Source organism: Saccopteryx bilineata, chromosome 6 (assembly GCF_036850765.1).
Source record: "Saccopteryx bilineata isolate mSacBil1 chromosome 6, mSacBil1_pri_phased_curated, whole genome shotgun sequence".
NCBI lineage: Eukaryota > Metazoa > Chordata > Mammalia > Chiroptera > Emballonuridae > Saccopteryx > Saccopteryx bilineata.
The window spans coordinates 170,644,406-170,670,982 of record NC_089495.1 but is presented as its reverse complement, the minus strand read 5'-3'; the positions used below and the strand labels follow the sequence as shown (position 1 = coordinate 170,670,982).

Genomic DNA, 26,577 nt, shown 5'->3' with positions numbered 1-26,577 from the left:
CCTCTAATACCAGCACATTTCTATTCAGAAACTTTGGAAGGCAGAAAGCAGCAGATTGATATATTCAAAGTGTGGGGGTGGGGGTCAGAGGATAAACTAAAAATTCTGTATTCATCAAAACAATCCTTCAAAAGGGAGAAAGTAAGACATTCCCAGAAAAACAAAAGGTATGCTTGCCTTGAAAGAAATGCTAATGGGGTCTTTCAGGTTGAAAGAAAGGACACTAAGACAGTTACTTGAAGTCATATGAAGAAATAAAGTTCTCTAGTAAAGGTAAATAAATGGGCAGTTATATAATCTAGTGTTACTGTCACTTTGGTCTCCTGTACTTTTTGTTTCTTTGTATTATTTAAGGGACGAATGCATTAAAAAAAACAATTATTAGTCTCTTTTGGGACAAACAACGTATTGGAGTGTAATTCTGTGACTTTAATAACATTGACAAGAGGTAAAGATTGAGCTGTATAGGAGAATTCTGTATGTTATTGAAGATAGGCTGATATAAATTTGGTTTAGAGTGCTATAATTTTAGGATGATAAATTTAATTTTCATGATAAACACAAAGAAATAGATGAGAATATACACAAAAGGGAAGGGAGTTTAAAAGTTACTCTAAAATCACCTAAATACAAAAGACAGTAATGTAAGAAATGAATGACAGAAAAAGGGCTACAAAGCATGTAGAAGAAAAATAGCAAAAAAGCAGAAGTCCTTTTCAGAAACTCCATACATGATATCTATGTAGATTAAACTCTCCAGTGAAGACAATTTGGCACAATGTATAAAAACAAAAAATCATGATCCAAGTACTCAAGATATTTTGGTTCCAAAGACAAATATGTTAAGAGTAAAAGTATGCCAAAAGATATTTTATGCAATAATAACCAAAAACATAGAGTTAGCTAAACTAATATGAGAAAAAAAGTAGATTTTAAATCAAAGATCAGAAGAGGCAATGTAAGGTTCAGTATAGTAAGAAGGTAGAAACACACGCGCACACACACACACACACTTACATACTTCATAACACCCTGAAAATATATGAAGCAAAAATGAACAGAATTAAAGGGAGATATAAACAGTTCTACAATATACTTGGAGAAAACAATATTCCACCTCAATGAATAGAACAACCAGACAAGATAAGGAGAGGACTTGAAGACTGAATAAACCAACACAATCTAATAGAATTATATAGAACATTCTACCCAACACAAAGTACACTAAGGTGGGAGATTCTCTAAGACAGATCTGATGTTAAGCCACAAATTACCATATATATATATATATATATATATATATTTTTGTATTTTTCTGAAGCTGGAAACGGGGAGAGACAGACTCCCGCATGCGCCCAACCGGAATCCACCTGGCCTGCCCACCAGGGGCTACGCTCTGCCCACCAGGGGGTGATGCTCTGCCCCTCCGGGGCGTCGCTCTGTTGCGACCAGAGCCACTCCAGCGCCTGGGGCAGAGGCCAAGGAGCCATCCCCAGTGCCCCGGCCATCTATGCTCCAATGGAGCCTCATTGCGGGAGGGGAAGAGAGAGACAGAGAGGAAGGAGAGGGGGAGGGGTGGAGAAGCAGATGGGCACTTCTCCTGTGTGCCCTGGCCAGGAATCGAACTTGGGACCCCTTGCATGCCAGGCTGACGCTCTACCACTGAGCCAACCGGCCAAGGCTAATTACCATATTTTTTGCTCCATAAGATATACTTTTTTTCCCCCCAATAATGGAGGAGAAAATGCCTGTGTGTCTTATGGAGCAAATGTTCTTTTTTTTTTTTTTTTTTTAGCTGCTGCTGCTTCCTTGACAACTAGGACAGTATTTGAATATTAAAGTTTCTTCTCATTTGTTAATAACAGTGCTAATGGTTGTTAATACTGCTGTTGAGTTTACATTGTTGAAATATTATTGTGGTATATTTTATTAAATATTTTAACACACCATTTGGTTCAGAATACTTTTTTTCTTATTTTCCTCCTTAAAACCCTAGGTGTGTCTTATGGTCAGATGCGCCTTATGGAGAGAAAAATACAACCTGTCCCAGTGATTTAAAACGACAGATATGGACATCAGAGAAATAGCGCTGTGAGGGGTGCTCCTATATCTCCCCCTGAAATTTCAACAAATTCAACAACTAGAGACAGAAAAACAATATCAGGAGCATCTGAAATACACATACACCAAACAAAGGTACGATTGGGCGAAAAGGTGGCTGAATATACAATCCACTCTGAAGGAAATAACATGGAGAACGGAGTATTCTGCTTTCCTCACTGACCTGAGGAAAGGCTGCTTTCACTTGGAACTGAGAGGAAAGGAGTGCTGGGGAGAGGGAAGAAGCTGGGCTAGGGCAGACGATTAAGCCAAAGAGAGAGCACGCCTGTGGCTCAGCCTAAGATCGTGGACCTGGAGCTAGTGCGAGCGGCAGACTCCGGCAGAGGTGGTCAAGCAGGTTGCCTATAGAGGTTGGCACCAGAGTGACTTTGGGCTTTGTTCACTCCCGTCTGTGACCGCGGGTGAGGTGCTAGTGGCTTTGACTGGTGACTCTGGCTTGGGTGCGCGCATTTGGAGGGGCTAGGCTGGAAACTGTAAGCGAACTTCTGCGTGGGCTGTAGCCAGAGTTTCTGTTTGGTCCCGGCTCCCCGACCAACAGCACAGGAAGTACACAAGGGCCAGGTTCCCTAGGCCTGGACCTGTCTGGGCGGGGCACTTCCACCATCCAATGCAGGTTACAAAGCACATTCTCACGGAGCAGACCTGCTGAAGTGGTGGGGGCTGTGTGCTTGGGGGGTCATGCAAGCAGCTTGCTACGAGCTACCAAACGGCACAAGGGAGAAGCCTGTGGAGATTAGACCCGCGGAATGCTGAGGCAAACTAGACATACCCAGGTTCCCTTAGAAAGGACTCTGACCAGCAATCAGCTCCCTGCCCTGCCTACTTATGCTGGCGTCTCTGGTTGACAAAGCCTTACCCAGAACTGTGCTTTAAGCATACCCGGACAAGGGAATTGGCAGCTCTTAGGGCCTCTTGCTCTACAGGCAGTGGCTGAGACAACTTCCCGCCAGCCGGTACAGGTTACAAAGCACATTCCCGTGGAGCAGACCTCAGAGAACACTGCGGAAGTAGTGTGGACTGGGCTGTGGGATTCCAAACAGTGCACAAGGGGAAAAAAGCCTGGGAGAGTAGACCCACAGAGCACTGAGGCATACTAGCCATCCCAGAGGTTCTTAGACACCTGAAAGGCAATTGGCACCCTGCCCTGCCTGCTTACGCTGGCAGCTCTGGCCGGCAAAGCCTTACCCAGAACTGTGCTTTGAGCAGGTCTGGAGGGGGGACTTGGCAGCTCTTAGAGCCTCCTGCTCTGAAAGCAGTGGCTGGGGTAACTTCACAGCTGGGTCCCTAGGCTGCTGGCTCAAGAAGGAGGGACATGGGGAGAGGCACCAGGAAAACTGACTCTCCCATTGTCAGAGCTTGCAAATCCTGAGGCCTAGCTTATGTCATTGCTATAGTGGCACATCAACTGCAAATCTCTACTCAAGAGTGCCACAGGAGCTAAACCTGGGGTACAGCACCACCGGTCAAAAAGAAAAAAGAAGATAACCTCTTAAAACCAGGGGGGGGGGAATTACATTTTTTATAACTTTTTCCATTTTTTTCTTGTATTTTTCATTTTATTTTTTCCACGTTGGTCATTTTATCCTCTTTCTGTCTTATTCTTTCCTTTTACTTTTGAACTTCATTACTCATAGAAGTTACATTTTCCATTCTTGTTTTTTTTTTTTTTTTTATGAGAGTTACATTCCAAAAACCGTACCTCTTTTTTTTTTATTTTTCACTGTTTCTCATTCGATCATCATTCATAAACAAATTATTTTATTCTGAATTGAAATTTTCTTTTGTGGCATTTTGTGTGTTTTTTACTTCATTTTTTTTTATTTCTTTGTCATTTTCCCCAACTTTGACTCTCCATTCTATGTAGTTTTTGTTCCACTTACACAATTGAATTTTCATTATTTTACTGTATTTTTTCAATTTTTCTCTTTCAATTTTTCTTGCAATCAATCATCATTTCCAAACAAATTATTTTATTCTGGATTCAAATTTTTTCTTTGTGGAATTTTGTGAGTTTTTTACTTCATTTTTTATCTTTTTGTCATTTCTCACCAACTCAGGCTCTCCATTCTATGTAGTTTTTGTTCCACTTAGCACAATAGAATGATCATTTTTTCACTGTAATTTTTCAGTTTTTTCTTAATCTTTTTTAGTGTTATTAACAATACGACTCAAATTTCATTAAGGAAAAAAAATCAAATATCATGGATACAAAAGACAGAGATGTAGCTCAGATAGATGAGGAAAAATCTAAAGAAAAAAATTTCAATTGCTTGGAAACCTTGGAGTTAAATGACAGAGAATTTAAAATTGAAGTCCTGAAAATACTCAGGGAAATAAAAGAAAGCACAGAAAAGCATTTTACAGAGCTTAAAAAGATATTGAGTGAACAAAAAGAATACTTCACCAAGGAAATTGGAACTAAGAAAATGAATCAAACAGATGAAAAAGTCAATTCACAAACTGAAAAACGAGGTAACAACTTAGCTGATAGAACAGGCCAGATAGAGAAGAGAATTAGTGACATAGAAGACAGGCAACTAGAGACACTACAGAAAGAAGAGGAAATAGACACACGAATTAGAAAAAATGAGAAAGCCCTACAGGAATTGTCTGACTCCATCAGAAAGAGCAACATAAGAATAATGGGTATATCAGAAGGAGAAGAGAGAGAAAATGGAATGGAGAACATATTCAAACAAATAATAGATGAGAACTTTCCAAGGATGTGGAAAGAATTAGAGCCTAGAATTCAAGAAGCAAACAGAACACCAAGTTATCTTAACCCAAACAAACCTACTCCAAGGCATATCATAATAAAATTATCACAAATCAAGGACAAAGAAAGAATCCTCAAGGCAGCCAGGGAAAAGAAGAATACAACATATAAAGGAAGGCCCATTAGATTATCATCAGATTTCTCAGCAGGAACTCTACAAGCCAGAAGAGGATGGACCCCAATATTTAAAGTTCTGAAAGAGCAAAACTTCCAGCCAAGAATACTGTATCCATCAAAGCTATCCTTCAAATACGAAGGAGAAATAAAAACATTCACAGATACAGAAAAGATGAGGGAATTTATCACCAGAAAACCCCCACTTCAGGAAATACTAAAAGGGGTTATCCAACCAGATACAAAGAACAAAACAAAACAAAACTACAAGTAAAAACTCCATCAAGATCACAATAAAAAATAAGATTACTCTGACAACAAAAAAGGGGAGAGGACAAAGATTAACAGAAGCAAAGGGGGATGGAATGCAGAAGCACTCATGGGATAATGCACTACAATGAACATGATATGAATCCTTTCTATTACTTAATGGTAACCACCGCTGAAAAAAAATCACAGAAACCCATGGCTTAAAAAAGGAAGAAACAATACGTCTGATAAGGGGTTAATAAACAAAATTTATAAAGAACTTATAAAACTTAACACCAGGAAGATAACCAGTCCAATCAAAAAATGGGCAAAGGAAATGAATAGACATTTCTCCAAAGAGTACATACAGATGGCCAATAGGCATATGTGAAAATGTTCAACATCCCTAATCATTAGAGAAATGCAAATCAAAACCACAATAAGATATAACCTCACACAAGTCAGAATGGAATTCTGCAACAAAACAACACAGAATAAGTGCTGGAGAGGATGTGGAGAAAGGGGAACCCTCCTGCACTGCTGGTGAGATTGCAGACTGGTGCAGCCACTGTGGAAAACCTTATGGAGATTCCTCAAAAAATTAAAAATCAAACTGCCTTGTGACTCAGCCACCCCACTTTTGGAAATATATCCCAAGAACACCACATCAACAAGTCAAAAGGAGAAATGCACCCCCTTGTATATGGCAGCATTGTTTACAATAGCCAAGATCTGAAAACAGCCCAGTTGCCTATCAGTTGACCAGTGAATTAAAAAGCTATGGTACATATACATAATGGAATACTATGGGGCCATGAAAAAAAATTTTTTTGTGACAGCATGGATGGACCTAGAAAGTATTATGTTAAGTGAAATATGCCAGGCAGAGAAAGAAAAATATCATATGACCTCATTCATCAGAGATATCTGATGAACAATATGAATTGAGGAGCGGAATAGAGACAGAGATGGGATCACAAGATCCAGAAGGAAAGCGAGCCAAGGGAAAGAGGATGATAGGCTGATAGGATGGGATGAGAGCAGAAAAGCAAATCCTAGAGCGAAGGTTGGAGGGTGTTAGGTAGGAGGACGGGTGGGGGGAATGTACTGGGGAAAATAAGGGAGGGGAGTATGTATTCGGGGGGACACTTGAATCTGTGTAAACAGAATAAGTTAACTTAAAAAAAGGAAGAAACAGGAAAACAGTATGGAATACAACCAAACAAAAACAAATGATAGACAAACGAGAAAAACCAAACAAGACACAAAGCTATCAGAAAGCAATATATAAAATGGCAATAGGAAACCCTCAAGGGTCAATGATTACACTAAATGTAAATGGATCTAACTCACCAATAAAAAGACAATGTAGCAGAATAGATTAAAACAGAAGATCCAACTATATGCTGCCTTCAGGAAACACATCTAAGCTACAAGGTTAAAAACAAATCCAAAGTGAAAGGTTGGAAAACGATTCTCAATGCAAATAACTTCCATAGAAAAGCAAGTGTAGCTATACCGATATCGAACAATGCTGACTACAAGACAGCAAAGGTAATCAAAGATGGTCATTTCATAATGATAGAAGGGACATTGAATAAAAAAAACAACACTTCTAATTATATGTGCACCAAACTAAGGAGCACCAAAATAGATAAGACAGCTACTGACTGACCTAAAAATAAAAGCCATCAAAAATACAGTCATGCTTGGAGACCTCAATACACCACTGACGGCTCAAGATCGTTCATCCAAACAGAAAATCAATAAAGAAATAACGGTCTTAAACAAAACACTAGAACAATTGTATATGATAGACATCTACAGAATATTTCATCCAAAGCGCTAGAGTATACATTTTTCTCCAGTGTATATGGAACATTATCAAGAATTGACCATATGTTGGGCCACAAAAATAACATCAACAGATTCAGAAAGATTGAAATTATACCAAGCATATTTTCTGACCATAAAGCTTTGAAACTAGAATTCAACAGCCTAAAAGAAGTAAACAAACACATAAAAGTGTGGAAATTAAACAACATACTTCTAAAAAATGAGTGGGTAAAGAAGAAATAAAAGCAGAGATCAAAGAATACATACAAATGAAAATGACAATATGACATCAGAATCTCTGGAATGCAACAAAAGCAGTAATAAGGGAAGTTCATATCACTATAGGTCTATATGAACAAACAAGAGAGAGCCCAAGTAAACAACTTCACATCTTAAGGAACTAGAAAAAGAAGAAAAAAGGCAACCCAAAACCAGCAGAAAAAAAATGAAATAATAAAAATAAGAGGAGAGGCCCTGGCCAGTTGGCTCAGTGGTAGAGCATCGGCCTGGCATGCAGAAGTCCCGGGTTCGATTCCTGGCCAGGGCACACAGGAGAAGCACCTATCTGCTTCTCCACCCCTACCCCTCTCCTTCCTCTCTGTCTCTCTCTTCTTCTCCCACAGCCAAGGCTCCATTGGAGCAAAGTTGGCCCGGGCGCTGAGGATGGCCTCTGCCTCAGGTGCTAGAATGGCTCTGGTTGCAACAGAGCAATGCCCCAGATGGGCAGAGCATTGCCCCCTGGTGGGCATGCCCAGTGGATCTCGGTCAGGTGCATGCGGGAGTCATCCTGACTGCCTCCTCGTTTCCAGCTTCAGAAAAATAATAATAAAAAAATAACAGGAGAAATAAAAAATAGAGGACAGAAAAACTAGAAAAAATAAAACAAGGAGCTGGTTCTTTGAAAATGTCAACAAATTTGATAATCCTGTGGCAAGACTCACTAAGGATAAAAGAGAAAGGACTCATATAAACAAAATCCAAAATGAAAGAGGAGAAATCACCACAAATAACATAGATATACAAAGAATTATTGTAGAATACGATGAAAAACTATATGCCACCAAATTTACCAATCTAGAAGAAATGGGTAAATTCCTACAACAATACAATCTTCCTAGACTGAGTCATGAAGAAGTAGATAGCCTAAACAGACCCATAAGGGAGGAAATAGAAACAACTATCAAAAACCACCTAAGAAATAAGTCAAGAGCCAGACGACTATACTAGTGAATTCTATCAAACATTCAAAGAAGACTTGGTTCCTATTCTACTCAAAGTCTTCCAAAAAATTGAAGAAGCAATACACCCAAACACATTTTATGAGGCCAGCATAACCCTCATACCAAAACCTGGGAAGGATAACACAAAGAAAGGAAACTACAGACCACTATGACTACAGATGCTAAAACACTCAACAAAATGCTAGCAAATCTAATACAACATGTTAAAAAAATAATGCATCATAATCAATTGGGATCCATCCCAGAATCACAAGGATGGTTCAACATACATAAAATGGTTAACATAATACACCATAGCAACAAAACAAAGAACAAAAACCATATGATCCTTTCAATAGATGCAGAGAAGGCATTTGATGAAATACAACAGCATTATATGTTTGAAACACTCAACAAAATGGGTATAGATGGAAAATATCTAAACATAATAAAGGCCAATTATGATAAACCATCAGCTAAACTCATAAAATGGCATAAAACTGAGGACTTTACCTCTAAAACCAAGAACATGAGAAGGTTGCTCACTCCACTCTTATTCAACGTAGTGCTGGAAGTTCTAGCCAGAGCAATCAGACAAGAGAAAGAAATAAAAGGCATTCATATTGGGAAAGAAAAATAAATGTCTCACTTTTTTGCAGATGATATAAAACCCCAAAGACTCCACAAAAAGACTATTAGAAACAATAAACCAATACAGTAAGGTCACAGGATACAAAATTAATATACAGAAGTCTATCGTCTTCCTATATGCCAACAATGAAACATCAGAAGATGAACTCAGAAATATAATTCATGGTTGCAACAAAAAAAATGCCTAGGAATAAACATAACAAAGAATGTAAAGGACCTATATAATGAAAACTGCAAAACATTGTTAAGGGAAATTGAAAAAGATACAATGAAATGGAAAAAATATTTTTTGTTCTGGATAGGAAATATAAAGATAGTCAAAATGACTATAATACCCAAAGTGGTATACAAATTTAATGCAATTCCCATCAAAATTCCAATGTCATTTTTTAAAGAAATGGAACAAAAAAATCAAATTTATATAGAACTATAAAAAACCTTGAATAGCCAAAGTAATCCTAAGGAAAAAGAAGGAAGCTGGGGGCATTACAATACCTGACTTCAAATTATATTACCGAGCCATGATAATCAAAACAGCATGGTACTGGCAGAAAAATAGACACTTAGATCAATGGAACAGAGTAGAGCCCAGAAATAAAACCACATATATATGGTCAAATAATCTTTGATAAAGGGACCAACAACACACAATGGAGAAAAGAAAGCCTCTTCAACAAATGGTGCTGGGAAAACTGGAAAGCCACATGCAAAAGAATGAAACTCGACTACAGTTTGTCCCCTTGTACTAAAATTAGTTCAAAATGGATCAAAGACCTAAATATAAGACCTGATACAATAAATTACATAGAAGAAAACATAGGTACTAAACTCATAGACCTTAGCCATAAAGATCACTTTATGAATTTGACTTCGAAGGCAAGGGAACTGTAGGTAAAGATAAGTGAATGGGACCACATCAGACTAATAGCTTTTATACAGCAAGAGAAACAGAAACAAAATAGACAGCCAACGAAATGGGAGATGATATTTTCAAACAACTGCACAGAAAAGTGCCTAATATCCAAAATATAAAAGAACTCATAAAACTCAACAAAAACAAGCAAACAATCTAATAAAAAAATGGGAAGAGGACATGAACAGACACTTCTCCCAGGAAGAAATACAAATGGCCAACAGATATATGAAAACATGCTCATCTTCATTAGCTATTAGAGAAATGCAAATCAAAACTACAATGAGATACCACCTCATACCTGTTAGATTTGTTATTATCAACAAGACAGGTAATAAGTGTTGGAGAGGCTGTGGAGAAAAAGGAACCCTCATTTACTGTTAGTGGGAATGTAAGGTAGTACAACCATTATGGAAGAAAGTATGGTGGTTCCTCAAAAAATTAAAAATAGCACTACTGTGTGACCTAGCAACTCTCTACTGGATATATACCCCAAAACTAAAAAACACTTGTATGTAAAGACACATGCAGCCCCATGTTTATTGCAGCATTGTTCACCGTGGTCAAGAGATGGAAACAACCAAAAAGCCCGTAAAGAGATGATTGGATAAATAAGATGTGGCACATATATACTATGGAATACTACTTAGCCATAAGAAATGATGACGGGGCTCTTGGTTCCTGAGTTTAGCATTAGAGAAGATAGCAGAGTAAGGCCACATGGAGGACAACAGGAGAAGCAGCCAAGACGGTGGAGTGCTGAGTGAGAAGCCAGTTTGTGCAGGGTGAAGGATGGTGATGGGGAACAGAGGTAAATAAGTGTGATGAGCTAGAAACCTTTGATTCTAGGAAACGAATAAGTCATTAGCTTTGTGAGCACTGAATGAGTGGGTTTTGGATCCCAGTGTGTTTTACTTACCCACTGGTTCAAGCTGGGATTAAAGATGATGGCCCATCAGCTTTTGGCTCCATTGTTTTATTACTCTCTGTCTGAATCCAACACGGACCTGCATGGGCCAGGCAGCTGTGTTGGTGCCATGGATACTGGCTTTACATTTGGAGTAGTATGGCAGGATTTAATTCATATGAGTATGGAGCCACCACCACCTTTGAGCAATAAAGTAGAGGACTGGCTGCTGTTATGGTTCTCTATGGCTGTCCTTTTGGGGGCTGTAGGCTTGCTTACTTTTACAACCATGTGTGAGAAAATCAGGAGCGCTGTGGAAGAGGCTGCTTGGGACCTGAAAACTGAGCAGTGGAAGGAGCTGGAGCAAACATGGCAGAAAGAGGTGCCGACCTTGGAACTGAAGCAAGCACCGGAGGAGGTTGATCAGGTTCATGAGACTCGTTTGAAACTGGAGCAGATGCTGGAGAAGAAATCACAGGTTTGTGAGTTGGAGATTGTCCTGGACGTTATGGAGAGACAGCAGCGGTATGATGCCATGGTTGAGGCTGGGTCCAGAACCAAAAGTTTTGCAAAGCAGAAGACCGTGGCAGCCCAGGGCTCAAACAGCAGCGGGAGCTGGTGTTTTTAGTTCCTCTTTGGAGGATGAGGAGAATCAGGCTGGAGTGGTGATCCGCAGTCTCCAGAAGGTGAGAGGCCAGTAGAAAGTAATACTTACTATGTTCCTGCTAGGTCTTTGATTTTGGGACATAGCGGTGGGCGCCATTATGCTCTCTGGAACAGAGATGAAAATGCTGACTGCCATTGCCATGTGCTCCTTTTTAGGACAGTATCAGACCTGCCAGGATGGCAGGAATGAGGGGGGTGGCTGATGCCCCATATGCGTGGACCAATTTTTTAGACTATGACCGGAATAAGAACTGGCTCTTTTGTTGAATGGACATATGGATTTTGGACAATGTGAAATACCCTGATGGGGGTGGGGGGCTGCTTTGCTGGAAGCATTCCCCTGCTGGGAATTTTTTCCCATGGCTAAAAAGAAGGCCGAGGACATATTACGCTTTTGGCAAAGTGCTCAGGGACTGATGAAATGTACCTTAGTAATTGTTGAAATTGTGTGATTTGTCATGTTGGTGTAAAAAAAAAATGATGACAGGATCATTTACAACAACATGGATGGACCTTGATAACATTATACTGAGTGAAATAAGTAAATCTGAAAAAACTAAGAACTATATGATTCCATACATAGGTGGGACACAAAAATGAGACTCATGGACATGGACAAGAGTGTGGTGGTTACCAAGGGGAGGGGAAGGGAAGAATGGGAGTGGGTGGGGGTAGGGGAACGGCACAAAGAAAACCAAATAGAAGGTGATAGAAGACAATTTGACTGGGTGATTGGTATACAACATAATCAAATGTCAAAATGACTTGGAGATGTTTTCTTTGAATCTATGTACCCTAATTAATCAATGTCACCCTGTTAAAATTAATTGTCTAGATAAAAAAATAAATAAAAATAAAAAGATAGATATACAACCTGACCAGGCAGTGGCACAGTGGATAGAGCATCAGACTGGGATGCAGAGGACCCAGGTTCAAAACCCTAAGGTTGCCGGCTTGAGCATGGGCTCTTCTGGTTTGAGCACAAGTCACCAACTTGAACCCAAGGTCACTGGCTTGAGCAAGGGGTCACTCGGTCTGCAATATCCCTTTGGTTAAAGCACATATGAGGAAGCAATCAATGAACAACTAAGGTGCCGCAACAAATTGATGCTTCTCATCTTCCTGTCTGTCTATCCCTATCTGTCCCTCTCTCTTTCTCTGTCTCTGTCACAAAAAAAGAAAAATGTAAAGTTCTTCTCCCCAAATGAGATAAAGTTAGTAACCAAAGTAGATGGAAAATGAAAAAAAATAAAATAAAACAACCCACAAATATGTGGAAATTAAGCAATACTCATAAAGAACTAGTTGACCAAAAAAGAAATACAATGGGGATTTAAAAATAACAAATGAAAACAGAATATAGCATACTATCATAAAACTTATGGGTTGCAGCAAAAGTACAAAGCAGTAAACTTGTAGCTATAAACACATTGAAAAAGAAAAAAGATCTATGGGCAACAACCTATTACAAACTGAGAAACTAGAAAGAGTACAAGCTAAATTTAAGCCAGCAGAGGGAAGGAAATAACGATTAGAGCAGAGTTAAATAGAGAATAGAAAAATTATAAAAGCAACAACACCTTTAGGTAGCTTGACTAAGAAAGTAAGACACAAATTACAAATTACTAAATCAAAAATGAAAATGTGGACCTTACTACTGATTGTACAAAATGTGGAGGAATATAAGAATATTATGAACTATACACCAAGAAATCAGATGACTTAGATGAGATAAACAATTTCTTGGAAACAAACCTATCAAGATAAACCTTGAAGAAGGTTTCTTTCTATTACAAAGAAATAGAAATTCTGTGTAGATGAATAACAGAAATCAGGAACCTTCTGACAAAAGCCCTGGTTTCACTGGTGAATTCTATCATACAATTAAAGAAATTATACCAATTCTCAAATATTTTCAAAAAAATTGAAGAAGAAAGACTGTTTACCTTCATTCTATGAATCCAGCATTACATTGATACCAAAAATAGACAAAGATAGGCCAATATCCGTATGAACACTGGTGTAAAGATCCTGAACACAATCCTAACAAACCGAATTTAACTGCTTTTTAAAAGAATTACATGCTAAAAACTTAAAAGTGCCTGCCTGTGGTGGCATAGTGGATAAAGCATTGACCTGGAATGCTGAGGTTGCCGGGTTAAAACCCTGGGCTTACCTGGTCAAGGCACGTATGGGAAGCAACTATGAGTTGATACTTCTCACTCCTCCTCTTGTATAACTCTCTCCCCTCTCTAAAATCAGTAAATAAAAATTTTTTAAACACTATTAAAAGTATTTTATACAGTGTAGCATATTAAATAATCCCACTGATCAAGTGGGGTTTATTTCTGGAATTCAAGGATGGTTCAACATGTGAACATCAGTGGATATACCATATTAACAGATGAAGGGTAAAAATTGCATGAACATTTCTGTTGATGTAAAAATACTTGACAGAATTCAACACCAATTTTTATGATAAAAACAGTCAACAAACTAAGAATAGAAGGGAAATACAACATAATACAGGCCGTACATGAAAAATCACAGCTAACATACTTTAAAAAAAAAGATTTTACTAATTTTTAGAGAGACAGAAAAAGGGGTGGGGAGGAACTGGAAGCATCAACTCATAGTTGCTTCCCACTTATGCCTTGACTGGGCAAGCCCAGGGTTTTGAACTGGTGACCTCAGCAATCCAGGTTGAATGCTTTATCCACTGAGCCATCACAGGTCAGGCCACAGCTGAAATAGACTATGGTGAAAGACTGAAAGCTCTTCCTGTAAGATCAGGAATATAACAAGTATGCCCACTTTTGCCACTTTTGTTGAACATAATTAGAAGTTCTAGCCAGAGCGTGTGTCCAAAAAAGAAAGGGAGGGAGGGAAGGCATCTAAATTGGAAAGGAAGAATAAAAGTATCTGTTTGCAGATGACATGATCTTATATATAGAAGATTCCAGATACAATAAAACAAAACAAAAACTAAGAACTGGTATATAATTCAACAAAGTAGCAGGATGCAAAATCACGGAAAAATTAGTTACATTTCTATACACTAATAATGAACAATCAACTGAAATTAAAATAATCTTACAATAGCATCAAAAAGAAGAAAGTACTTAGAAATTAACATAAGCAAGGTGTGAAAGACTTGTACATTGAAAACTACAAAACATTGCTGAAAGAATTAAGCCATAAAGAATTAAGTGAAAAGACATTACATGTTTATGGATTGGAAAGTTTAATATTGCTAAGATAACTACCCAAACCAATGTAGTGTGATCCCTATCAAAATTCCAATGACATTATTTCCAGAAATAGAAAAATTCATTTAAAATTCATATGGAATTTCAGGGGATTCTGAATAATCAAAGCAGTCTTGAAAAAGAATTAAGTTGGGTGTCTGACACTTCCTGATTTCAAAATTTACTACAAAACTATAATACTGAAACTGGGCGATAATGGAATAAAGAGAATTACAGACTAAGAATAGAACAGAGAGCTCATAATTGAATCCTCACGTAATGGTCAAATAATTTCTGTCAAGAATACCAAGACTATTCAATGGGAAACAGTCTGTTTCATAGATATTGCTCAGCAAACTGTTCCTTAAAGTAAAAGGATATTAATTAACCATTACTTTACCCCACTGGTTTTTAACTTTTTTACACTTGGGGACTAGTGAAAATAGAATTATTTCAGGGACCGCTAAGGCAGAAATCACCTTGAGCATAAGCAGATTTGACTAAGATCATCAGGTCTATAACCTTCATATAACATCAGGATGGTTAACTCTTGCAGAGTGGTCCACAGACTTTTGAAAAACACTGCCTTACATCATATACAAAAATTAACTGAGAATGGATTAAAGATCTCAATAGGTAAGAGCCAAAACTATAAAACTTAGGGGAAATATAAACTATAAAAACATAGGGGAAAATTTTATGGAGGTGGATTTAGTGATGATTTCTTGGATATTACACCAAAAACCCAGACAACAAAAGGAAATAAATTGGACTTCAAAATTAAAACCTTTGTGCATTGAAGCTAGAGAATGTATTTACAAATCATCTGTAACTGATGAATGTCCAGAATATATAAAGAATTATAACTCAAGAACCAAACACCCAATTCAAGAATGGGCAAAGATAAAGCATAAGACTGGAACACAGAGGACCCAGGTTCAAAACCCTGAGGTCACTGGCTTGAGCAAGAGCTCATCTGGCTTGAGTGTGGGATCATAGACATCCTCCATGGTCACTAGCTTGAGCCCAAAGGTCGCTGGCTTGAAGCCCAAGGTCTCTGGCTTGAGCAAGGGGTCGCTCGCTCTGCTATAGCCCCCCAATCAAGGCACATATGAGAAAGCAATCAGTGCCACAACGAAGACTTGATGCTTCTCATCTCCCTGTCTGTCTGTCCCTCTGTCTTTCTGTCACACACACAAAAAAATGGGCAAAGAACTTGAATAGACATTTTTGTAAAGAAGATATACAAATGGCTGATAAGCACATGAAAATATGCTAACCACTAATCATTAGGGAAATACAAATCAAGATGTCAGTGAGATACCAATTTACACACTTAGGATGACTATGATAAAAAAAAAACAGAAAGCAGCAAATGTTGGCAAAGATATGAAGAAATTATAACCCTTTTGCACTGCTAGTGGGGATGTAAAATGGTGCAGTTGCTTTGGAAAACAGTACAGTAGTTAGAAATAGTAAAAAATTAAATGTAATGATTACCCTTAGATATTGCAATTCCACTTTTGGGTATATGCACAAGAGGATTGAAAGAGATTTACACAGGTAATTATATACCAGGTTGTAATAGTTAAAAGATGGATACAAACCAAATGTCTATTGGTGGATGAATGATATGCACATACAACTGAATATCTTTAGCAGAGCAGGGGTCGGGAACCTATGGTTCTTTTGATGGCTGCATCTGGCTCACAGACAAATCTTTAGTTAAAAAAATAATGTTAAAAATATAAAACATTCTCATGTATTACAATCCATTCATTTCCTACCGCTCATGTTCATGGTTGCAGGTGGCTGGAGCCAATCACAGCTGTCCTCTGGGACAACAACAAATTTTTATTGGATAATGTGTAACGTACATGGGTCGTTGTATGGCTATCACGGAATTACATTTTAAAATATGTGGTGTTCATGGCTTTCTCAGCCAAAAAGGTTCCCGACCCCTGAGCTAAAAGGAAGGGAATTCTGAGTACATGAATGAATGTTGAAGACATACACTAAGTTTAATTAGACAAACACAAAAGGACAAATATTGTATGTTTTCACTTATTTGCAGTACATAAAATAGCCACAAACATTGAGATGGAAAGTAAAATGACAGCAGGGTTTGTAGGGGATGAAAGTTATTTAATGGTTATAGAGTTTCAGCATGGGATGATGAGCGAGTTCTGGAGATGGATAGTGGTGATGGTTATATAACAGTGTGAATATACTTAATCTTACTGAAATGTATACTGAAAATGATAAAAATAAAATGTTTTCTGTATATTTTATGGTGAAAATAAAAACCCTGCTAATGCCACACTCTGCCTGTGTACTTCTCAGTGCCTTTTATTCCACCCAGGTAGTCCTCCCTGTCCACACTGTGGCTTCCTCTTTGCTCAGAGTCCTCTCCTCTGCTTCCCTTCTCTGCAATACTTAGTACTTTTCTCTTGCTGTGGTTCTGGTGCATCCTTCAAGACCAAGTTTTTGGGCCTCTCTCATGGAATCTTTCCTGATGTCTGTATTTCTGTGTGACCTCTAATTTGAAATAGCGTTGAGGATATAGAACTGCTCAGGGAGTGAAAATAGGGTTTAGAAATGAATTTGTAGATTGAGTGGCCAAGAAGCTTCGTCCTGAGCACAGTGTGGGCTGTAAGCTTGTTATCCATATTTCACAGCAAAGAAAACCGAAGCACCAGCTGACGGCAGTTGAGCCACAAACCCAGGCAGTATGATTCAGGTCCCTGCTCTTCACCATTTCCTGCTTGTGCCTCTCAGGCCTGAGAAGGCTGGGAGGCCATGGGATTTAGGGGAAGGACTGAGTTGTAGTTTAGTCTATGCCATTAATGAATTGTATGAACTTTAATCACTTAAGTGCTTCAATAGTGATTTATTTAGTTATACTTTTTATTTTATTTTTTTTGCAACAGACAGAGAGTGGACTGACAGGCAGGAAGGGAGAGGAATGAGAAGCATCTGATGCTCTGTCCACTGCACCATTGTCTGGTCAGGATACTATTTAATATTTTAAATTCTTTTTTCTTTTTAAATGAGAGGAGGGGAGATAGACTCCCGCATGCACTTTGACCAGGATCCACTTGGCAACCCCTATCGGGCCGACACTTGAGTCAGAATAAGTTGAGCCACTGGCTATGGGAGTGGAAGAGGGAGAGAAGCGGGAGAGGGAGGGGAAGAGAAGCAGATGCTCTCTTATGTATGCCCTGATCAGGATCAAAGCTGGGACATCTGTACACTGGGCTGATGCTCTATTCACTGAGCCAAATGGCCAGAGCATCTTATAAATTCTTAAAATGCAGTCTGTTATGCTTTACTGTCATTTAATTTTTATATATTGTCTGCTCTTCTCGCTGCTTAAAATTCCTGAGAGTTAGGGACTCTGGCATATATTCTCCAAACAGCTCAGCCAGGATCTTGAACGTATAGATTCACAATTGCAACTGGCTGAATAGCAACAGAACTTTAAGAGTCTTGGAACAGCCTGACTGGTGGTGGGACAGTGATACAGGATCAATCTGGGATGCTGAGGTCCCCTGTTCAGAACCCTGAGGTTGCTGGCTTGAGTGCAGGATCAACATGATCCTATGTCACTGGCTTGATGCCAAAGGTCACTGGCTTGAGCTCCCTGGTCAAGGCACATACAAGAAGCAGTCAGTGAACTAAAGTAAGTCAACTACAACTTGATGCTTCTCATCTCCTTTCCCCCCACCTCACTTTTGTTCTAAAAATAATAATAAAGGTCTTGGAACACATGGCACCCAAGGTCACACTGAAAAGCAGGACCTAGAGATCTCTCCTGCCTCCACCCTGAGTCATGACAAAGCTGGCTCCTCAGTGAGAAAGGCTTTGTTTTGTGTTACAGGCACACATGGCATTCAGGGATGTGGCTGTGGATTTCACGCAGGAGGAGTGGATGCTGCTCAGCCCTGCTCAGAGGTCCCTGTACAAGGAGGTGATGCTGGAGAACTACAGCAACCTGGTCTCGCTGGGTAAGCCTGGCATCTCTTAGGACTTCCATTCATGCTGCTGGGCATTTTAGGATATGGTTGAAGCAGCCATCTTGCCTCTGACATGGTCCTAGAGTCCATAACCTGCAGCCACCTTGTTTTCTCTTCCTGTGAGCAGGGATTCCATTTTCTAAACCAAAACTCATCAGCCAGCTGGAGCAAGGGAAGGAAACCTGGAGAGAGGAGAGAAAATGCCCACCAGCCACCCGTCCAGGTGAGTGGGGAACACTGTGCAAATAGATCACAGAGCTGCGAGCGGCTTGGGAGTAGGGGAGAGGAGCCAGGGCTCAGGGCCTGGAGAGGGAAGATGTTCTCCTCACCTCCTGGGCTGTTGTTCGCATCGCCTGGCACAGCCTCCCTTCCAGATCTCATCCTTGCTCCATGTGGGCTTTCCTGGTGCGTCCTCCTCCACGAGAAACCTTTCTTCCTCCTACTGAGTGTGCCTTCTCTGCGTCACTCAGTTTTCTTCCACATTTGTAGGCTTCTTCCTCTTGTTCCTACCTTAAAAAAAAGAAAGAGAGAGAGAGAGAGAGAGAAGAGAAAGAGAAAGAAGGAAGGAAGGAGAAGGAAGGAAGGAAGGAAGGAAGGAAGGAAGGAAGGAAGGAAGGAAGGAAGGAAGGAAGGAAGGAAGGAAGGAGGGAGGGAGGGAGGGGGGAAGGAAAGAGAAGAAGGAAGGCAGGGAGGAAGGAAAGGAAGGAAGGGAGGAAGGAAAGAGAAGAAGGAAGGGAGGGAGGGAGGGAGGAAGGAAGGAAGGAAGGAAAGAAATCAAGAGTGTGGGGGAAAACTGAGTGAGCTAAAAAATAAGGCAAGCCTGGGGTGGGGATGAAGGCTAAAAATCCAGCTGAGAAATTGAAATGGAATTCTTAAAAAACTGTGAGTCAAAAATAGTTTTTAGCCTGACTAGTGGTGACACAGTGGATAAAAGCGTCAACCTGGAATGCTGAGGTCACTGGTTCGACACCCCAAAGCACATACGGGAAGCAGCTACTACGAGTTGATGCTTCCCATTCCTCCCCACCCCTTTCTTTCTTCTCTCTCTCTAAAAATAATCAATAATTAAAATCTTTAAAAAATAGTTTTTATAAAAGTAACTAATATCCTCAGTTTTACCTCTTATCCTCAAAGCTTGAACTATTTGCTGACAATTTTAAGAAAAATTTTGCTGACCTGTGCTCTAAGGAATTATGATGTACAGCTGTAACTTTTACTCTACTTATTCTGGCTACCACTTCATGAAAAATGTAAGAACCTTGCCATTGTACCTTTCTAGTTACCTCTTCCCCCAACAGCCTCTATTCTACAGTTGTTGTTTCTTGTATATGCACTCAGATAATTTATCATTTTTGTACTCTTCATTTATTTGCTGGAGATCTGAGTTTCCACCTGGCATCATTTTTCTTTAGCCTAAAGCAGGGGTCAGGAATCTTTTTGGCTGAGAGAGCCATGAACACTACATATTTTAAAATGTAATTCTGTGATAGCCATACAACAACCCGTGTACATTACATATTATCCAATAAAAATTTGGTGTTTTCCTGGAGGACAGCTGTGATTGGCTCCAGCCACCTGCAACCATGAACATGAGCGGTAGGAAATAAATGGATTGTAATACATGAGAATGTTTTATATTTTTAACATTTTTTTTTTTATTAAAGATTTGTCTGTGAGCCAGATGCAGCCATCCAAAGAGTCAGATCTGGCTCACAAGCCATAGGTTCCCAACCCCTGGCCTAAAGGACTTGTTTAACATCTCTTGTGGTGCAGGTGGCAGTATACTTTGTTGTTTTTTTTTCTAAATGTCTTTATTTCACCTTCAGTCTTGAGGGGTATTTTCTCTGGATATAGAATTATAGATTTGTTATTATCTTTTCAGCACTTTTAAGATACTGTTCCCCTGTTCTGGCTTCCATTGTTTCTGATGAGAAGTCAGCTGTCATTTCCATAATTGTTAACCTATTCTTTATTACCTTTTTTCCCTGCTCTGGCTACTTTCAGACCTTCCTCTGTATTTTGGGTACTCAGCTGTTTGACTATGATGTGACAGTTCAGGCATGCTTTTTCTTTTTCCTGCTTGGGGTTTGCTGAGATTTTTGGATCTGTAAATTTATGACTAGAGTCAAATTTGGGAAATTTTTGGCCATTATTCCATCATGTGTTTTTTCTACTCCATTCTCTCTCTCCCTTTTGAGGAATACAGTTAAATGTGTATTAGTCATTTTGGCATTGTCCCACAGGTATTGGAGCCTGTTCATATTTTTAAGTCTTTTTCTCTCTGTTATTCAGATTAGGTGATTACTTTTTATCTGTCTTGAAATTTACTATCTCTTCTGTCATCTCTAATATGCTGTTAAACTGTGGCCAGTGCATTTTTCATTTCAGATATTTTTCAGTTTTATCATTTCCATTTATTTTTATTATAATTTTATGCCTTATGTGTTGCTATTTCATGTTATTAATGATGAGTAGATTTTTTAATCTTCTTTAATAGAATAACTCAGATACTTAATGGATATAGTATTAAATGAAAAAGTTGCAGAACAGTGTTGTTCAGTTTTTTGTTAAAAAAGGAGAAGCATGTGAAAGACTATATACCAATATGTTTATGTGAAATAAAGGTCTGTATTGTTATTTACTGTGACTAGTACTTATCTAGGTGGAGATATAATTGGAGAGATTGGGTCAAGGATTCTGGAAAATTTTCTTTCTACTTGGGATTATTTTTAAATGATAGAAGTGTAGATAACTTTAGGGAATTATGTGTGCATTTTTTAATTTTTAAATATTTCAACAATTTTATAAATGTTTCATACACACAGTATATGTTTTTTGTGTTTGAGAAATTAACTGTTTCTATGCTTTATTTTTTATTTATTTACTTTTTTTTACAGAGACAGAGAGAGAGTCAGAGAGAGGGATAGATAGGGACAGACAGACAGGAATGGAGAGAGATGAGAAGCATCAATCATTAGTTTTTCCTTGCGACACCTTAGTTGTTCATTGATTGCTTTCTCATATGTGCCTTGACCGTGGGCCTTCAGCAGACTGAGTAACCCCTTGCTCTAGCCAGAGACCTTGGGTCCAAGCTGGTGAGCCTTGCTCAAACCTCAGGGTCTCGAACCTGGGTCCTCCGCATCCTAGTCCGACGCTCTATCCACTGCACCACTGCCTGGTCAGGCATATGCTTTATTAAATTTAAAAGAGAACTTTACAATTATTTTTTCTAGAATCAAAGGATTATAGCACATATAATAGAAATTATTTTATTTTCTAAGTGATGTCCTTATTTTTTTACCTACTGGAGGAGTCATAAAGCTCTGCAAAGTCATTGTAATTTATACGAAATCCTTCATTTTTAAGTTTTTGCCTTACATTTTATTTCATTAAACTGTTAGGTATATAAAGATTCAGCACAATTCATTCTCATTTATTAATGAAGTTTTTAACATTAAAATTCTCTTTTTCCATGTGATACTCCTTTAAGTTTCCTTTCTGGTTAGTCTTAGCACTTACTTTCTTGTGTATTATTTTTATTTTTGATTTAGTATTTCTATGTTCATCCTTTTATTTTTAAATAAGAATAATGTGATTTGGGTGTTCTACTTTAAGCAGAAGCATGTACCTGGTACTACATTTCTTCCAAACCAAATGTTGTCTTTTATAATAGGGACTGTGACCCTTCCATATTACTGTACTCACTGATAAGTTTCACGGGACTTACTGAGGGGCAGATGCATGGGTGCTTGACTATAGAGATAGGAAAGGTTGAGGCAAAGGAAGTAAAGGCTGCCAAAACATAATACCACAGAGAAGGCGGGATAACAGCAGAAGTTCATTTTCTTACAGTTCTGGAAGCTCAGAGTTCTTGGACAGTCCATGTGTCAGCTGGTTTGGGTGCTCAGGAGGCCTCTCCTTTTGGCTTGCAGATGGCTGCCTTCTTACTGTGACCTTGCATGGCCCTTTCTCTGTGCATACACATTTCTACTGTCTCTTCTTTCTCTTGCAAGGATGTCACTTATATAATGGGCCCTACCCTTCTGAGTTCTTTTAAACTTAACTATCTCTTTAAAGACCCTACCTCCAGGCCCTGGCCGGTTGGCTCAGCGGTAGAGCGTCGGCCTGGCGTGCGGGGGACCTGGGTTCGATTCCCGGCCAGAGCACATAGGAGAAGCGCCCATTTGCTTCTCCACCCCCCCCCCCTCCTTCTTCTCTGTCTCTCTCTTCCCCTCCCGCAGCCAAGGCTCCATTGGAGCAAAGATGGCCCCGGGTGCTGGGGATGGCTCCTTGGCCTCTGCCCCAGGCACTAGAGTGGCTCTGGTCTCAACAGAGCGATGCCCCGGAGGGGCAGAGCATCACCCCCTGGTGGGCGTGCTGGGTGGATCCCGGTCGGGCGCATGCGGGAGTCTGTCTGACTGTCTCTCCCCATTTCCAGCTTCAGAAAAAGACAAAAAAAAAAAAAGACCCTACCTCCAAATACAGCAACATTTTATATAGGATGAACTGATTCTGGAATGTAGAGGGATACACAGTTGGTTTTTAAATTTTCAGTTCATTGATCAAGGCATGAGTGTTCAGGTGGATCCAGTAAGGTCTGTATCTGGTTTTTCAAATTGTGTGGTCATGTCCTGCCTTTGGCTGACTAGAACCAATTGTGATGAAACATCTCCTACACAACAGATACTACAAGAAGAATATTTTTCCTTATATTGATTTCTGGGGAAACTTTTATTTAGATTAATTTTGGAAATCATCGGGGCTTGAATTGGTCCAGAGCACTAGGAAGGAGCACATCTTGCCACAGTGTTGCCCATTGCTGAAAATGCCTGCCTTGTAGGAACTCTTGTACAAAGTAATCCTCGAATAAATGTCTATTAGTGAGTGGGGGAATAGTTCAGTCATTTCCCATGTGATCTCTTTAGCCACTTTTTGCACAGGAGTTCTTCAGTCTGAATGGCTACTCTCAATTTATCCATTTGTCTTTGTAGGGAAATAGGAAACAACATGACATTTCCACATGGGTCCTCTGGTTAGATATCTCTCCAAGAAAACACTTGTGGACATAGTTTATATTAGTGTGGGTGGCTGTGCATTAGAAGATCAGTGTAATGGCATGGGGGGAAGACTGTTGAGTGTTGGTCTTATTTACAGAGCCGAAACTGCCTGTGATGATTTAACCATCTGATACATAGAATAGGTTTAGGAGAGGGTTTTCTAGATTCTAATGGAAGATGTTGCGATGGCTGGAAAAGTGGTCATGCGAGGGAAGATCTTGTTTGGGTAGACTTAAATTTTAAGCATTTGAAGAGCAGAGAATTGAGTCTTGCTGTCAGACTCAGCAGAATTACCCGGGTTGCCCCACTCGTCTCAGTTCTGACTCAGACTCCTTCCTCTGCAGGAGAGCCCCAGCCGGAACTTCCCCTGTGTGCTTTCCGCCCTCCGGATTTCTCTAGCCAGAGCTTCCACGTGCAGCACGTGCTGTGTAATCATCCTCCATGGATCTTCCCGTGCTTGTGTGCAGAAAATCACGTCCTGCAAGGGGATCTGTGCCCAGGAGACCAGGGAAAGCCGCGACAGGCCTCTGATTCCAGTTCCTGGGATGATAAAGCAGAACGTCAGGAGAGAGAAGGAGCCAAGCCATCGTTTGGAAAGACAAAGAAAAGACCTTTAGCAGCATCCCCCAAGCCACCCCAAAGGCAGCCAGCCAGCTCTAAGAATGGCGTAAGAGGGGTGGAAATGGAGGCCAGCCCTGCTCAGATGGGGAGTCCTGAGGAAACAGACAAATTGTTGAAGAGGATAGAGGTGTTAGGGTTTGGAACAGTCAATTGTGGAGAGTGCGGACTGGGCTTCAGCAAGATGACAAACCTGCTGAGTCACCAGAGGATCCACTCAGGAGAGAAGCCGTACATGTGCGGGCTGTGTGAGAAGGGCTTCAGTCTAAAGAAGAGCCTTGCCAGGCACCAGAAGGCACACTCGGGAGAGAAGCCGATTATGTGCAGAGAGTGTGGACGAGGATTTAACCGGAAGTCAACACTCATCATACACGAGAGGACACACTCGGGCGAAAAGCCATATGTGTGCAGTGAATGTGGGCGAGGCTTCAGCCAGAAGTCAAACCTCATCATACACCAGAGGACACACTCGGGGGAGAAGCCCTATGTGTGCCGGGAGTGTGGGAAAGGCTTTAGCCAGAAGTCAGCTGTCGTTAGACACCAGAGGACACACTTAGAGGAGAAGACCATCGTGTGCAGTGACTGTGGACTGGGCTTCAGTGACAGGTCAAACCTCATCTCACATCAGAGAACGCACTCAGGGGAGAAGCCTTACGCCTGCAAGGAGTGTGGGCGATGCTTTAGGCAGAGGACAACCCTTGTCAACCACCAGAGGACACACTCCAAGGAGAAGCCTTATGTGTGTGGCGTGTGTGGGCATAGCTTTAGCCAGAATTCCACCCTCATCTCACACAGGCGGACACACACCGGGGAGAAGCCTTATGTGTGTGGAGTGTGTGGGCGAGGTTTTAGTCTGAAGTCACACCTCAACAGACACCAGAACATACACTCAGGGGATAAGCCCATCATGTGCAAGGAGTGTGGGCGAGGCTTCAGCCAGCAGTCCAATCTCATCAGACACCAGAGGACACACTCAGGGGAAAGGCCCATGGTGTGTGAGGAGTGTGGGCGAGGCTTCAGCCAGAAGTCAAACCTCATTGCACACCAGAGGACACACTCAGGGGAAAAGCCGTATGTGTGCAGGGAGTGCGGGCGAGGCTTCAGTCACCAGGCAGGCCTCATCAGGCACAAGAGGAAACACTCACGGGAGAAGCCTTACGTGTGTAGGCAGTGCGGAGTGGGCTTTAGCAATAAGTCAGCTTTAATCGTGCATAAATGGGTACACTCGAAAGAGAAGCCCTGTGTGTGCAGAGTGTGTGGCCAAGGCTTTATCCAGCAGTCATACCTCATCTTACATCAGATGACACACCAGGAGGAGAAGCTGTAGGTGTTAGGACATGTGGGCAAGGCTTTAGCTAGATGTCTCACCTCAACGAACGGGAGGATGCAATCTCTCCACCACAAACTGCCACTCCAGACTGACTCTGAGACCTATTTGGGACAATCTTCCAACCTGTTACACTCTCTGTGAAAGTGAAGATGGTGGAGAGGACATATAACCAAAATTTTTCCACTCTTATGAAATGGAATAGAAAAATGCATTACATAAAGCAGGCAAAGAATATTTGGCTTAGTTTACTTTCTTCACACCAAGTCTTAGTTTTGTGGCCTTTGTTCTAATAAACTTTGCTTCTTCACAAATCTCTAACCTTGGCTGTGTACCTCATTTCCTCATCTATGAAGGTAGGTATTAAGGAGCGGTACAGGTATCTTGAACTCCTAAGTCCACTATTCTACAAGAATTCAATTTCTTGGGAGACATAAGAACTGAGTTACAAGTTTACTTATTAGAAAGTCTGATCCCTTGTGCAGGGAGAATATTTAGGAGCTGTTTCAGGAGTTTCAGGTGAGGAGAGGAGACCTTCCAGGCTTCTTCCAGAAAGTACACCTTCCTCTGCAGTCCCCTTCGTCATGATTGCCCTCTCCTTGGCTTCTGTGACAGCTCCCCTCCTTGCATTTCTCCTCTTAGCTCTCAGCTGTCTGTTATTTTTGCTGAATCATCTCCTGACCACCTTTCTTGCTTTTGTTGGGCTTTAGTCCCCAGCTCTGCCGTCATGGAGCCTCTTTAACAATACATTGTCCCCAGCGCTCCATTCCCAGGGATCTTTCAGCTCTGACCTAACAATTCCTTCATCTCAGAGCCTTGGGTCTCCAATCACACCCATATCAGACCACCCCTCTCTAT

The 26,577-nt window shown here is 40.3% G+C and overlaps 1 protein-coding gene across 1 annotated transcript in view; it reads left to right on the top strand.

Annotated features, from left to right (window-relative positions):
* The window catches only part of ZNF133 (zinc finger protein 133), a 38,306-nt gene extending 12,280 nt beyond the window's left edge, over positions 1 to 26,026 (top strand). The window contains exons 3-6 of the mRNA XM_066237924.1: positions 1,997 to 11,473; positions 18,582 to 18,708; positions 18,845 to 18,940; positions 24,119 to 26,026. Of these exons, the coding sequence (XP_066094021.1) occupies positions 11,315 to 11,473; positions 18,582 to 18,708; positions 18,845 to 18,940; positions 24,119 to 25,719 (1,983 nt within the window). The 5' untranslated portion in view covers positions 1,997 to 11,314 and the 3' untranslated portion in view covers positions 25,720 to 26,026. The remainder of the gene's footprint in view (positions 1 to 1,996; positions 11,474 to 18,581; positions 18,709 to 18,844; positions 18,941 to 24,118) is intronic.
* The last annotated feature ends 551 nt before the right edge of the window (positions 26,027 to 26,577 follow it).